Source organism: Stigmatopora argus, chromosome 15 (genome assembly GCF_051989625.1).
Source record: "Stigmatopora argus isolate UIUO_Sarg chromosome 15, RoL_Sarg_1.0, whole genome shotgun sequence".
In the NCBI taxonomy this organism is placed as follows: Eukaryota; Metazoa; Chordata; class Actinopteri; order Syngnathiformes; family Syngnathidae; genus Stigmatopora; species Stigmatopora argus.
In genome coordinates, this window is record NC_135401.1 from 3602910 (window position 1) to 3618265 (window position 15356).

General features: G+C 39.6%; 1 protein-coding gene and 1 long non-coding RNA gene across 4 annotated transcripts; one reads left to right on the forward strand and one right to left on the reverse strand.

The window, feature by feature from the left end:
- Positions 1 to 275: 275 nt before the first annotated feature.
- Positions 276 to 1565, reverse strand: LOC144090191 (uncharacterized). The gene is made up of 3 exons (XR_013305299.1): positions 1443 to 1565; positions 1053 to 1228; positions 276 to 794 (listed from the first exon to the last, which is right to left on the reverse strand). It is a non-coding gene; the product is annotated as an uncharacterized LOC144090191 (long non-coding RNA).
- Positions 1566 to 1646: 81 nt separating this feature from the next.
- On the forward strand, positions 1647 to 5182 carry pax1a (paired box 1a). Of its 3 annotated transcripts, none has more exons than XM_077621537.1 (5): positions 1647 to 1840; positions 2051 to 2680; positions 3306 to 3439; positions 3522 to 3753; positions 4696 to 5182. In XM_077621537.1, the coding sequence occupies exons 1-4, from the start codon at positions 1837 to 1839 to the stop codon at positions 3747 to 3749; spliced, it is 996 nt and encodes a 331-aa protein (XP_077477663.1). In that variant the 5' UTR covers positions 1647 to 1836; the 3' UTR covers positions 3750 to 3753; positions 4696 to 5182. The 3 variants fall into 3 exon arrangements, with proteins under 3 accessions (XP_077477663.1, XP_077477661.1, XP_077477660.1); XM_077621535.1 differs by having other exon boundaries at positions 1648 to 1840; positions 3522 to 3749; XM_077621534.1 differs by having other exon boundaries at positions 1648 to 1840; positions 3522 to 3735.
- The last annotated feature ends 10174 nt before the right edge of the window (positions 5183 to 15356 follow it).

Here is a 15356-nt window from a genome sequence, read left to right on the forward strand (position 1 = left end):
TTCAATTTTGGGAAGGGGATAATAATAAACATTTGTATTTAAATTGACAAAATATTTTGACTCCTGTCTGGAGTAAAATTGAATACACACACACAAACAAGCACATACACTCACACACACACACTCATACGGTAGGTGGATCATTAAAACAGCACATTTAAAATAAACATGACCATTTTCTATTTATGGAAACATTTTTATTTTTTCATTAAATTCTCCATCTGTAAGTCGTTGCAACATTATTTGAATTACACATTCGAAACACACACACACACACACACACACGAACGAGTGGAAGTTTTAAAATATTGTCAACCAGTTGTATTTTCACTTGGTCTTAAAAACCAATGATTAGAATAAAAAAAAACATAACCTCATCCAAAATAACTGGAAACAGGCAATAATCTACACATATTAAAACACACCTTTTGAACATGAATTTAATAAATACTCAGAATTAATGCAAATGCAAGAACGTTAATAGCAATTCTCAAAAGACATTCTTCAAATCGTTTACCTGCTTAAATGGACTCTTATCAACAATACACATGCAAATTCTTTTTTTGCTTTAAAAGGAATACATCGAAACCCACATTCTCACACTTTACAAGTAATAAAAGTATTTGCATTATAACTTATGATAAATAAATACAATTGTTATATATTCCCATTTTAATCGTGCAAATATTGCACCTCGATTATTTATCGAACATGCCAACTGATACCGACCTGAGCAGCCCAAATTCGGAGAAAGCAAAACCATGCAGTTTCTAAAATGCCCAGTTGGAGGAGTCCTGCAGAACAACGAGTTCAAAACTTCAGATGAAAAGGATTGTCAACTTAAGAAATACATGTTCCCTCGCCTAATTAATGCAATGACATCCACAAAAATGTCAATCAAATTATTCCTGCCTTTGTTTCCACTTAATGATGTTGAAGGCAGTGTTGAGAAAGTCAGGAAATAGTGGTGAGGGGGAAAAGGCATCACATTTCTACCTTTAGCTCGACTATTTTGTTTAACAAGCCATTTTTGCGAGCGTATAAAGGATTGCCTTGCACAGAAAAGTCTGCAAACATGCTGTGATAATACTCATCTTGCATGTGGAATCCGAGCAAAGTCTGGAAAAGTGGCACTTCTAAAAAACTATCGATTACATGAAGCCATTTCTGCTTATTTCTTTAGTAAAAAACACTTAAAAGTCTTCTTGCAAACTCAGCAACTCATTCTCTGCAGGACAAAAACAATTAAAAATGTATTTTCACGAGCCTTTACAGTAGCATCAAATCAGCATTTGCACAGGAGGTTTATTATAGTTGAATTTGTTGACATGCATTTAATTAAAAGTCATGTAGAATTATCAAATTCAATATCGATGCCAATTTAATAAGAATCCCCCACCCCTAATATTAATATGCACGTAGTATATGCTTTAAGATCTTACCAAGAGGCTGCACGTTGGATGAAACATTTCCCCTTTCTGCCTTGCACTTCCCCTATGCAAAATAAGCCAAAAGACAGCTCCAACCGGATAAGGTTTTTATTGGCTGACGCCTTTTCACCGCTCCAAGCGACCAATGAAATCCAAGCACAAGCTCTGCGTCGACCAGCTCAGATTGACGTGGGGAGGACGCGTCCAATTAATTCCAGCAAAGTCCTAACTCCCCGGGATCACTTCAATTTGCTTTTTATCGGATGAAGATCACCACTGGCGACCGATTCACGAGAGAGAAGCGCCTCGCAGACGCGGACTAGTTTTTGGGGGGTGGGGGGCCACTTGGTCGTCTGTGGAACACGGCAAAGGGTATTTGCAAACATTACGGAGAGGAAAGGGGCAAATGGGTAAGAGAAACGCCGTTAAAACGTCCAAATTTTGCTTTAAATGAGCATTTTTGGTGGTCTTAGAACACACCATAGTTTTTTCAAGTTTTTTTGGAACATGATGAAGGTTGCATTTGTAAAAACAAGTCTCCATTGTTGGGTTAGGTTTTTTTCTAGGCGGATTTGATGTGTTTGAAACGAATTAAATGAATTTGTTATTTTCTCTGGTAGAGCAAACCTATGGCGAGGTGAACCAACTGGGCGGTGTGTTCGTGAACGGAAGACCCCTGCCCAACGCCATCCGTCTGCGGATCGTGGAGTTGGCCCAGCTAGGGATTCGACCCTGCGACATCAGCCGGCAGCTGCGCGTCTCGCACGGCTGCGTCAGCAAGATTCTGGCTCGCTACAACGAGACGGGCTCCATCTTACCGGGCGCCATCGGGGGCAGCAAGCCTCGCGTCACGACGCCCAATGTGGTGAAAAACATCCGGGAATACAAACAGAACGACCCGGGGATCTTCGCCTGGGAGATCCGAGACAGACTCTTGGCCGACGGGGTTTGCGATAAGTACAACGTGCCCTCGGTCAGCTCCATCAGCCGGATTTTACGCAACAAGATCGGGAATCTCTCCCAGCCGGTGCAGTACGAAGGGGGCAAGCAAGGGTCCACGCAAGGGGGGCTCCCTTACAACCACATTTATCCATACCCCTACTCCAACGCCATGTCACCCACCGGCACCAAAATGGGCTCCCCTGCCGGGGTTCCAGTGACAGCCGGGCACATGAGCATCTCCAGGGCTTGGCCCTCCGCGCATACGGTCAGCAACATCCTCGGGATTCGAGCCTTCATGGACCCCGCAGGTGAGCACGACCACAGCACCCCCGAACACACCTTTTTTTTTTGTTTTTCTCCCTTCTTCTGCACAACCTGTTTGGTGGCACGATAGTGAAGGCGTCCTTTAGGCCACTTTGAATGGGCCTTGTCACGCATGATGTGTGTGCAAACAGCTTCCTTACCGGTTAGATCCCCTCCTAATCCCACCATTGCTCATTACACACTTTTTCTCTTGACCTTTTCTTTTCATTCGTTCTTTTTCTGCCTTTTAAATTGATATATTGACTTGGAAACATGCCCGAATTTTTAGCAAATAATTGCTGCACTTGGATTATTGCATTTAAATGTGTGTTTTCAAAAGATTTTAGGGAGCTACTCGTGTTTTATTTGGAGTGATAGAATATTTCATCCCTTATGTAGTGCAGTGGTCATAAAATGAGACCATTTACAAAGTATTTAATTATAAAGGGCAAATTAGTCCGAGCGTGTATGTGTGTGTGTGTGTGTGTTCGCTGAATAATCTGGCAAAATCATGCCCCAGTAGGATTTTAATTTATGATGCATGCAATTATAGCGATGAAACTGCAACGAATGAAAGCTGGTTCGATTTAAAAACGTGTAATTACATTTCCCCCCCCTCATTTAAATTAGCTATTGCTGCGGCCGATGGATATCCGAGCAAAATGGAAGAATGGAGCAGCGTCAATCGTGCAGCTTTCCCTGCAGCTCACTCGGTCAACGGCATCGATAAATCGGCTATCGATGCCGATTTAAAATACGCACAGGTAATTCTATTTTTTGAGGTATGGTATGGACTATAAAATGTTATTGGAGGAGAATTAGAATGTGTTTACTGTTGCTCCACAGCCTTCCTCCACGCTTTCCAGCTACGTGTCTGCGTGCGCATACTCGCCCACGAACCAGTACGGGGTGTACAGTGGCCCTGCGGGGGGCTACGTGGCCCCGGGGCATCACCATTGGCAGCCCCAGAGTCCGGCCTTATCTCACCCGGGTAACGCGATGAGCATGCACGCGGGTGAGATTCATTCTCCGATGGCCTTCAAGCACCACGCCCGAGAAGGTACACGCACATGAGTGAGTGAGTGCATGAAATGGAAATCATTTTTTTTCCAAAATAAAAATGAATATACATTATTCACTTGTTATGCCATTTTAGGCCGAGAAAATGATGTTTTTTTCCTAAAGGCAATCAAACTGAGCAGTTATTCCTAACATTGGTTATTGTATTCCTTTAGAAATGTATATTTTAGAATGAATGCTGCTTTTTAAAAGGGAAATTAGTTTTGAAATCATGTTTGGTGGATATGCAGAATCATAAAAATATGAAATATTAAAAGAAAATTTAGTTTTCTTAGTTTTTAAAAAAGACAGCTTCCACATATGCTTGTTTTAAAAGTGTGTAATAGAAAGTTACTCAGGTTTAAGTTTAATATGTATGAAGTTATCACAGGAAATCTTTTGTTTCTATGGCCAAATTGATCATCTACTAAATGGTTATGATTTGCAATAATGCTTATCAAGAGGGTTGCGTGTTCATATTTATCGCTGGTTGTATAGTATCATAATAAGAAATCTTTAACATGATCACTCTCTTAAAATCCACGACTATGCTCAATTATTAGAAATAAAATGAAATATCATGCATGATTTTTCAGTTTAGTTTTTTTTTTGCAACAATTACAAGTTGCAATTGGCATACGTTGCATTTTTGGTAGGAAAATATTTAGTTTAATCAAAAACCAAGAACAAACATAAATGAAAAATGGGGAACAACAAGCTTAATAGGTATTTGTTAACATAACACTTTTTCAGATAACTATAGCCTTGAAAAACAACATAACAGGCTGGCAAAGGGAAAAATAACATATATAAGTCGCACTTGATTAGTCGCAAACCCAGCCAAACTAAAACAAAAAAGTGCGACCTATCATCCGGAAAATTTGATATTCATTATTATATGTAATTATAATTATGGTCATTCATTTCCCCTCTAAATATATTATTTTAATGCTTATTTCAGGGGAAAGGAAACCTCCCAGTCCGCTTAGCAAGCAGCAGCAGCATGAAGACTTGAACAGTGTGCATGGACTCAGTCTTCCTACCTCATCATCATAACCGGGATTTTATCAGCTTCATAATCAGATTTAACTGAACTCATTTCAACTCCAGTAAGTCTGAACCCTGTCAAAGACGGGCCTTTCTTCATGCTGTGGATGCAGTCAAGCCTGAGCTGGCTTTATGGCCTCATGAATGTAAGCTTGCACGGACGCATCGGTGCTCCGCAAAATACAAATATTTTGTCATTAAACAAAAAAAAAATGCTCGGCATGTCCATTTTTTTCATTGCTAAAAAAAAGAGGCAAATTTGTCCTAATTTGTAGCTTCAACTCCATTGTGCGGTAACGGGGGTAAAAAACAGCAGTTTGAAATGTTAAATATTTCCTAAAGCTTTCATCACATACATTTTAATATTGAAAAGCATTAAACAAAATAAAGCTTGTCTTTAATTGCCCTGTGTGCGCGCTTTGGAAATTGAACGTGGAGAGATAGTAGAAATTAATCTCAAGGAAATAAACATCTGATCTGATTTTATGGGGGCAGCCATCAATTGTTTTTCTTGGATTTTTTTTCCGGCAGGTCTTGCACTTATTTCTAATGACCTGGAAATTCAACCTATTCTAAGAGTGGACATAATCGGCGAGTTTCCCGTAATGATATTATTTGTTCTAAGGGTAAATGGTGAGAACTCAGGTGTAACCTTTGTGGAGTTGTACGTAGCCTTGGCGCCTCTAGTGATGTTATCTGACTTGTAAATGAGCGCTGCCACGATTGGAATCGAAAGGGCGATGGAGTGCGGCTATGTAAAATAAGACAAGTCTGCTTATACATAACATCACCAAGTTGTATGAATTGTAAACATTTTTCCCTCCGTAAATGGCTTGATTCCTCTCCGTAAACTGCTGTGTTTGCTTGGTGGTCTTCTCGGGGCTTTTTAATAGACTTCCTCACCCATTTATGTTGCAGCCAAATGATGTTTGTTTCTCGTCAGTGTTATTTAGAAAGCATTTTCACTGCTTTGGTCATGAAAATGGCAGACAATTTTTGATGGAAAGTCAGGGAGATGAACTACTGATACATACCTATCATTTAGGTCTATTGTTGTTTGGTATTTTTGACATTGAGGTGTTGGCCTTGTCTTCTGCTTTATTGGGCAAATATTTCATGATTTAGGTCAGCATGGTGGATAGTCGTTAGCAGGTCTGTCTTTCAGAGATCCTGTTTTTTGGTATTTTGGCTCCTTTAAGGTTTTTATGTTCTTGTTTGGGTTTTGCAAGCAGGTTGACATTTTCCAGGAATTGTAAACATTAATGAAGACTCTTTTGTTTTTGTTTAAAAGTGAGTGTGACTCATCATTTGTGTGTTTCTCCCCTGAAGTTCTGTCAATCTCTGACTTAAAATTAGCTGGAATTGATAGTGGCTTAACTCAATTTCCACTGAGATCAAGACTTGTAAAATATGGATGAATTTATTACATGCCTTATTTTCTTTAAAAAAAAACAGTAATATGAAAAAAAAGACTTGTACGCAATTAAAAAGAATAACATGGACAATTCCTGAATACTCTTTAAGTCTTGTTTCTTTTTCTATAACAGAATACTAGAAAGAAATAAGATGTATACTGCTTTAATTATAATCCCTGATACATAGACATACACACAAAATAGAATGCTCTATATAATAATGTCAATATAATATAGTATAACCATATTTGACCACAAATGTATTGGAGTCCACTGATACAAATAGAAATACTGCTTTAAAAACAGTAAATAAAGGCAAATAATTTAAAATAATATCCCAAATATTGTCCAAATTCATACAAAAAGAAAAAATCCGACACTAAAATCTGGTTGCACACAATGTGAGGTGTGAAATGTTAACATTTGTTATTTCACCATATTTTTCTCCTCTTACTATTTGTATAAATAATTGTGGTCAGGCCATTGAAGGAAATGCCCCACTGTTCCAATTTTACGACATGACGTAGGATTTGGGGGTCCTCTGCATGTATGCTGTATTTTTCCTTCCCTTTTTTTTGCACCGAGGCCCCGAGAGACCGACGACGTCCAAACATTAGCACGGCCGTTGAGCGCGCACATGCTCCCCTACCGAAGTCGTTCGTGTTTTCCCGGATACCACTTGGGGTTCAGAAAACACTCCTTCATGGTGGTGGGGCGACTTCCTGTGGGATTTAGCATCATCAATCAGCGATACCCCCCACCGTGTTCTCGGTGCAGGATGGGCAGCAGGTGGCCCCTTTGGATGGATGTTTCCTAGTCATTCGGAGCAAAAGTAAATTAACCGTAAGGCTGTGCTGTCTAGAACAGGGGTGCTAAACTCTGTTTGGTTGACGGGCCATGTTAATGTCAACTAGATTTTATGTGGGCCAGACTAGTTTATTTTTGGCCAAACAGTTTACCTATTTGGTGTTGAGAATATTTGATATGCCTGCAAAATCTGATGCGTGGAAATCAAACTTAAGTTCTGGTGTTCTGTCATATTTTGCTAGCTTTCAAAAATGGCTACTTTGCAGCTCTGCACATGCATTTTTATTTGATTTGGGTTACGTGACGTTCATAATTCTTTGCCCCGTTTTCCAGAAGCTCTCAAAAATCAGCGACTAGATGATGGAACACGACATTGAAATATGTTCCTGCTGAAAAATAACGATTTAAGTAGCTGTGATTATTGTCTCAGAGGTGTTAAGGTAATTATCACCCATTTATTAATGGTCTGAGCTACTGAGAGCATTGTGCATATGTTTGTTGGATATGTATGCTTCCTCATAAATAGGTATGTTCGTAAATGTTGCTCGTAAATAGCAATGGATGCAGATATAGGAAAACAATGGTAGCAAAATTTGACAAAGTAGCAAGAATTGATAGATGTGTCTCTAAAAAAAATCTTTGGTTGGAAGCTAAATCGTACAACACCGGCATGATGTTATGTGCAAGCAAAATTGGGGAATTAACAATAATACCCTACTTGTAAAAAAAAAAGAGCATCATCAAAATAAACATATTTTAACTCATGCCAAAGCTGTGTGTAACATGGGGGGGAAACTCTAAAACTTAAAGGACTAAATCAAGAACCATTCCAAGAAAAACAATTATAATAAAGTAAATCTATCACATGAAAAGCATCCCCATTTATGGAAATAAAGTTAAAGTATAAAAGAAAATGTCTTTATAGAAGTATAACCTGAACAAGTAAAATATGATTTTTTTTTTAGACCACTTACACAATTCAAACACAACCAATTGCAAATTAAAATTATTCTTAAGTATAAAAAGCCAGTATGTCAGATGCATTGGACATTAGAGGTGCCTATTTGTCCTTTGACCAAAATGTTGGATGTCTGCAATTTGATAGAATTTTCAAACTGACCGCGCACAGTCATCAAAAGCAAGAACGGGCCTTGCAATCAAACTACATTTTTCAGTTGATGTGGGTCAAACTTTCCGGGGTAAGACTCCATGCCTTTGACCTGATGTTGTGCACTGGGAGCAAACCACTGTGCTGAGCTACGGGGGGGACATTCTTCTTCCGATCAAGCAGAGGTCAACCCGGGACGGCCGCGTCATGTCAGTTCAGGTCAGGTCAGGTGAGACGCGTCTCGGAAAAAGAGACCGAGGTTGGCCCGCCGTCACATTGAATGTCAGCACTACTTCATTCTGTCTAACGTTTCACATAAAGGGAGTCACCATGGAAACGGCTTGCAAACCTGTACAACAGTGGAACATGCTGTCAAGCCGAGTGTAATATTCGACATTTTGTTTATGGTAACCATGAATTATGATAGATTGGGGGGACTTTGGGGAGCACAGTCAATCAACACGCGCAAGAGGATAGACGAGTGCACCTGCAAATAAATGAATGCATTATTATTATTATACTATATATTATCCACAATAAATCATAGACGATTTTTGTGCCATGGACAGACAACCTTCTCGCCCCCATCCTCAATGTACCGACAAAAAAGTATATAGTCTAATTCATGTTATCTATGTTTAACAAATATCTTAAAAAGGAAATGGTCTTCTTTTATACAGTATTTTTGAGAAAAAAACAAAAACAAATTTTGATCCAATAGAAGTTTAGAAATATATATATACACCATTTAAACCTCAATGTAACGTACCCAAACTTGAGCCACAAAAAAATGGAAGCAGATGTTTTCAATGTCTTTCGCGTTTAAATTGCTATTAAATTGCATTCTGGATGATTGGATTTGACCTAAAACAGGATTTTTCAGGCCTTGCCAAATCATCAACTACATTATAAAAAATTGTTACAGTGAGCAAAACAATGATTGTCCCACTTTAGACTGGATGCAGTAATACTTTACTGAGAATGATGCGGAGGCAAAAAAATTGGCGGGCTCTCATGCGCCCCCACATGGATTGCGCCCTGGGCGGTCACCCATATTGCCCATAGCAAAAATAGCAAAAATAATGCCAGGTGACTTGTAAAGGGGTTCACCGTTGATTCTTCATTCCTGAATCATCTTGTAAATCCGTGTGTACATATGTCTGCCATGCAAAAATTCATCTGTTATTTACTTTTCATTTTCTTTTCTTCGCCCCACTACTAAGAAGCGACTATCCCCGACGTTTCTAAACAGGCAGCATTGCAGCTCTGGAGTCTGCAGGATGATGAATGTGTCTTCTCCATGTTTCTACTTGTTCTGCCAGCTCACCACATACACCGGATGCTCGGAAGACCCAAAATGGACCAGGACGCGATGTTTGATTTTCCGAATGGAAACATATCATTTCATATTTTATCTCGAGAAGTTCCAGCGGCAAGCAAATTATGATTAGAATCAATGAAAGAAAACTTGGGAGTTCAGAAATAGGAGAATATGTATTGTTTTTCTATGAATGAAATAAATTAAAAACAAAATAAGTAAATATTTACATTGCCTTTTCTGCCAAAAATGAGATAATGTTGAAGAATTCCTCCCTATTTTGGAAAATATGTGTTTTTTTAGTAAAATAAATAAATAAAGGAAATCAATTTAAAAAAAAATCACCAGCTTTCTTTATAACGTGAAAAAAATAGAAGGAAGCATAAAATAATTTTGTCAATTTTGAGGTCAACAATGTTTCTCAACAGTTTTTGATTCATAATTCATTCAGGAATAATTTGCTCATCGATTAGTCAAAAAATCCTTCAAGTTCTAGTTTATCTTCCATTGATGAGGCCAATCCATTTTGACTGGCAGGTTCGAACGAACCAATGTTCACTCGCTCTTCCGTTTCACATTCATTCAATTACCACTGTAAGTATCTTTGATTTAGTTAATTACACAAATTGCCATTTCAAGCTCACTAAATAGGAACATTTGAATCTTGACAACCGAACCGGGCGCACGATCGACGCTTGCGAAACCTGTTTTTGCTTGGGTTTAATATTTGAGGTATTCCGTGGGATCAACAGTGAATTACACCACTATGTCGTGAGTCGAGGAGATAATACAACAAAAGGCAAAAGGCAAACAAGAGTCGAGATCATTAATCAAGCTTTCGCACTCTGCCCTGCTACCGCCACACCTTAGCCGGTTGTGACAACAGCGCCAGACCCAAGCAAGTCGGCCCACATCAACTCTCATATTTGAAGGTACGTTGAGTCTAAATAAACACAAACTTAGCTGACCTATTGACTTCAGAAACATCCGGGATGCCATAAAATGGTCTGGCTTTTCCCACATTGACAGTATAATCAGAGTCTGTGCGAAAGCCAGCGAGAAAAGGCCCACACTTTGAAGACGACAGCATGCAGCCGGTTGCGGAGGAGCGAGCGTATTTCGCTCTGCGGCGTATCGTTGACCCAGACGCCGGCTGCTAATTTGGCATGGCCAAAACATAACTTGAAAGTGAATGAAAGGTCTGCCAGAGCGCCTCATTGGACGGGAGCACAGCTGCACTCCTGACTAGTCACGTCCCGATCTGATACTCAATATCGCAGTGGCGGGCCGTCAGGGCCTTCAAGGCCTTCTCTGCTGGCCTAAGAAATATCTGAATCATATATTATATTTTGTCCATCAATACTTATTAAATAATTCCAAATTGTCTGTTAGCTTCCTTTCATTGCTTTTCCCACTGGTTGCACTGCTTCCAGATGTGTGTTTTCATATTGAAGCATTTAACCAATCACATTTCAGCCATTATTTGTTGCCAGGGTCAGAAATCTGCCTCAAGGCCTTCACAATCAGTTCTGCGGGCTCTGCTGCATTAAACAAGCGTCGATAAGACTGTTGCTTTAACCAATCAGATTTCGAGTTGGCAACACCGCAATGCATTGTCGCAGGCGTAGGGATACGTCATTGCCTTGTCGCAGTCGTAGGGATACATCATCGCTTTCACCAACTATGATTGGCTAGTGATTAGCCAGAGCAAAATGCACGGACCGCCACTGCAATATCGGTATCGGTGCCTGATGCGACTATTTTTGGAGTATCGGATTCAGTCGCGTGTGTTCGAAGTACTGTCGTGCTTTAAGGCTTCTGTAAACCAAACTAATAGGCAAGTTCTCTTTAGAAGCTAATGATGGCAACAGAGCAGCGTGTAATTTTGTAAACAAAGCATTTCATGACTTGAATACGAACATTGTGATTGATAATTTATTCGTTCATTCGTTTTTAACACAACGTAGTCAGTTTGCAATAAATGGCTGAATAACTTCACTTCTCTACATGGGACTAGCTGTTACAATACGCAGCAGAAGGAGCAACACCTCAATGCCGCTGGAAATTCGGAGCTGGACAAAAGTGCCTGGAGAAGAAGCAACGCTTCTGACCAACCATTCCATCACGGGATAAGATGGAAGAGCTGTCGGCGCTTACCAGGCCGGAAACGGAGTCGAGGAGTTCTACTCTGCTACTGTTGTCTTCAGCTCCAGACTACTGAGGAACTGTGCGGATAAGCTTGGAAGAGTGACTCTGTATATTCTCTACCTCGGTCCCAGTCTGCAGAAGTTCCCCATCTTGTGGAAGACTTCCTGTGTGTGGTTCCAGTTTTTGTCCAACTTGACAACGTCTTTTTGAGTCTGTATCCGTCTTTGCTACCGCAACCAAGATGGCGCTGTTCAAGTCGCAGCCGGTGGCGATAGCTCCGTCCACTCTTGCTCGTTTTTGTGTTTTTGCTGCTTTTCTGTCTTAATGATTTGATTTGGTGATTCTTAATGATCCCATTTACTTTGATTTGCTTTGTACTTTGTGCTGTTGCTTTGTTGTTCTGTCTAATCACCCTCTTGCTACCGTCACAATGAAATTTCCCGAATACGGGATGAATAAATTTGTCCAATCCAATCCCATTTGGATGGTGTGGTTCTCTATTTGCATATTTAAATGTTCTATCATAGAGCAATTTGTGCAGGTTAAGGTGCAGGTCAGGAGAATTCTATTTGTCTGTTGGCTTTTGATCCAAAGCTGGAGGAAGCCCCCCCGTGTCGCATCGTTGCAGGTGTTTGCCTTCTTGACCGATCTCCTGGACATGAAGTTTCTCATTACGCCCTGGTGAGAAGGAAAACCTTTTAGGACCTTCTGCATTCCTACAATGTTCTTACGAGTGTGTAATTTTGGAAACTAAATTTAGTGGAGAAGGCAAATCAGTTTTTATTCAAAGCAGACCTGACCCAAACACAGATTCACCACACTGTGGTTACCCTTTAAGCCAACTCGTTATTTGGCCTTTTTCATGTTGGAACTGCAGCAAATCTCTTATTTCTCTGAACATGGCTTTAAAAAAGGGGAAACAGGCGGTTGCTGATTTTTTTTCCTCCTTCTTTGTGGGAGGTTTGTCATCACGTTAATGTTTTCGATGAAAGTGTCGGCAAATTCGGTATTGGTACATCCCTCTATGTAAGTGCCTTCTTCCTGATTTTGACTTGTTTGCAGTAACTCTTTTTTAAGTGAATGAAAAAGCAATTCCTCTAAATCAAACGGAGATGAAGATTTAAAGTTAGAGTTAATCCATCAACAATGTCAGAGCCCTGAATAAAGCCCACGTGTCATTGAGTATGTTTGCTCTGTCCAGGAGTAAATATTAGTTTGTCCAGATAGTGCTACAGGCCCCTGAAGGTTTCCACAATGCTTAGGTTACACGCATCTGCTTTGCCACCTGAAGAATGGCGACTTGCTCTTTCTTCTTCTTGAAAGCCTAAACATCAGTAGCCATCTCAAGTGGCTGAAAGTTTGAGTTGATAATCCATCCTGTCTTCCAGAGCCACAGTAAGATTAATGAGAGGGGAACTCCAAGCATTGCAATCAATCAAAATGCACAATTTGCACCAAAACATTGGATTCAAAATGTTCATGACCTAAAATGTGATGATCAAATGATCATGAAGGACACAATTTGGTGATCTAATAAGATGTGTTCGTTATTTCTATTTGCATGCAGGGCCGGTTTCTGTTATGGGCAATGTGGGCGACTGTCCAGGGCGGAATTTATGTGGGGGCGCATGCAACCTCACCAATTCTTTTGTTATTCTAACCGTTTTTTTAATGATGTAGTTCAGGGGTGTCAGACTCGGGTTGGTTCGCGGGCCGCTTTAACGTCAACTCGATTTCACGTGGGCCGGAGCATTTTAGATATAATATTTAGATTTTTTAAAATAAATGGATTAAAAGAACTGGATTAAAAGCCCCAAATATTCATTTTTTATAGATCTAAAACAATGTTTATTTTAGCTTTTTTTATTATATATTTTTAGATTTTACCAAATGATTTTTGAACTAAAAACACAAAAATTACAATGATTGATTTAAAAGGGAGAAAATCAGGAAATTTAATATACATCTATACTCTTCATTTTAATTTGATCCTAAAACAGAAAGTCGGCACTCATGATTTACTTTCCCGGGCCACACAAAATGATGCGGCGGGCCAGATTTGGCCCCCGGGCCGCCACTTTGACACATGTGGTGTAGTTGATGGTTTCACACCACAGAATGCCAGGAAGGTCAAGGGTTAAACTCCACACAGTAAGGTCAGGACCCATCGAGGTTCCAATCTCATTGCTCTGAGAACGGTGGACGGCGGACGTCCTAACCACCCTCTGGACATTATTGTCTGGAGGCTCTTTATTGTTTACAGCGCCGTCACCTTGGTTTTGGACTTAGATGCGATCGAGCGATTTGCCCTGGGAAACCTGTCTCTCACCTCGGCCTCGTGCGATAAGCATCTTTAATGAATAGCTGCGTGCTTCAAGGAGCGCCGGACGATAGCGATCGCTTCAAGACCGGTTGGGTTCAGCTCTCAATAACAATCAGAGAATTCCATCTTAACCATCTGGATGTCCTCCACAATGCCACACACTCGGAGACGGCGCTGGCAGTGGACCTACAACATCTTAAAACTTGCCACCGATGAGGGATTTTGGCCTGACTCAACAACTCTCACAACTGCGCACCCCCTATAGGACCCCCCTCGGGAACTATTTATCTGTATAAATACTGACTCTTTTTTTGGACTGGTGCGATCTTGGGCTGAGATGGCACCTGAGGCACAAGCACGCTGAGTTTGAAAAGTATTAACGCATTGGCTAGCAATAGACATCCAAATTCAAGTGTAATAGAAAGAAGGCTGAATTAATGCTTCTTCTGTGGGTCATATTAAATTGTATTTTCATCATTTTTTTTGCGGACCAATAAAACTTGAATAGTGGGTTGCAAATGACCCTCGGCCATAGTTTGGACACCATGTTTTAGATTGGTTTGGATAACTTTATTCATCCCATATTCGGGAAATGTTGTTGTCACAGTAGCAAGAGGGTGAGAATGCAGCTATAGGAAGAGCATTTTAGACATAAATAGATAGGTAATAAGTAAGTCAATAAATAAAATAAATACATGAATAAATATATAAAGAAAGAAGCGTGTTGCTGAAATATATATATATATATATATATATATATATATATATATATATATATATATATACGATATAATAATATATATATATATACACACACATATATATATGTATATATATACATATACATATATATGTATATATAAATACATACATATATATATATACATACATATACATGTATATATATATACATACATACCTATTTATAAACGTATATATACATACATATTTATTTTACCAGTTGTGAAATATGACATTAATGCTGTAAATAAAATTTAACACTTGGTGAGGTCGAAAACCTCTTTTATGCAGTCATTTCACTTTTAAATCCAAAATTTAAAAAAAGTCACCGCCTCTGTCTGGGGACTGCTGTCACACATGACTGATATTTCGAGAGACTTGGCAAGAAAACGTCTCATTCCGTCATGTTACAGTGATAAGACACAAGGTCGTACGTTCTTGCTCCCTATGGGGAAGACAAGGCTGTAATTAGTCTCGACTCACTGCGCTGACAAGCTGTCAAACTTGAATATTATGTGTTTAGCACCCAGGCCTCTATTTGTTAATACTCAACATCAAAAAGTGAATGTAACGGCTTTTGATAAAGTGAATTATTGCTGTAATCTCAGCAGATGTCATTGCAGCAATCCAGTTTTGCTATTTTTTTTGTTTCCAACTGATTCAGGGGCAAACATTTTGACCAATGAGGAGGTTTCTGTTGAAATCAGCAGCAGCT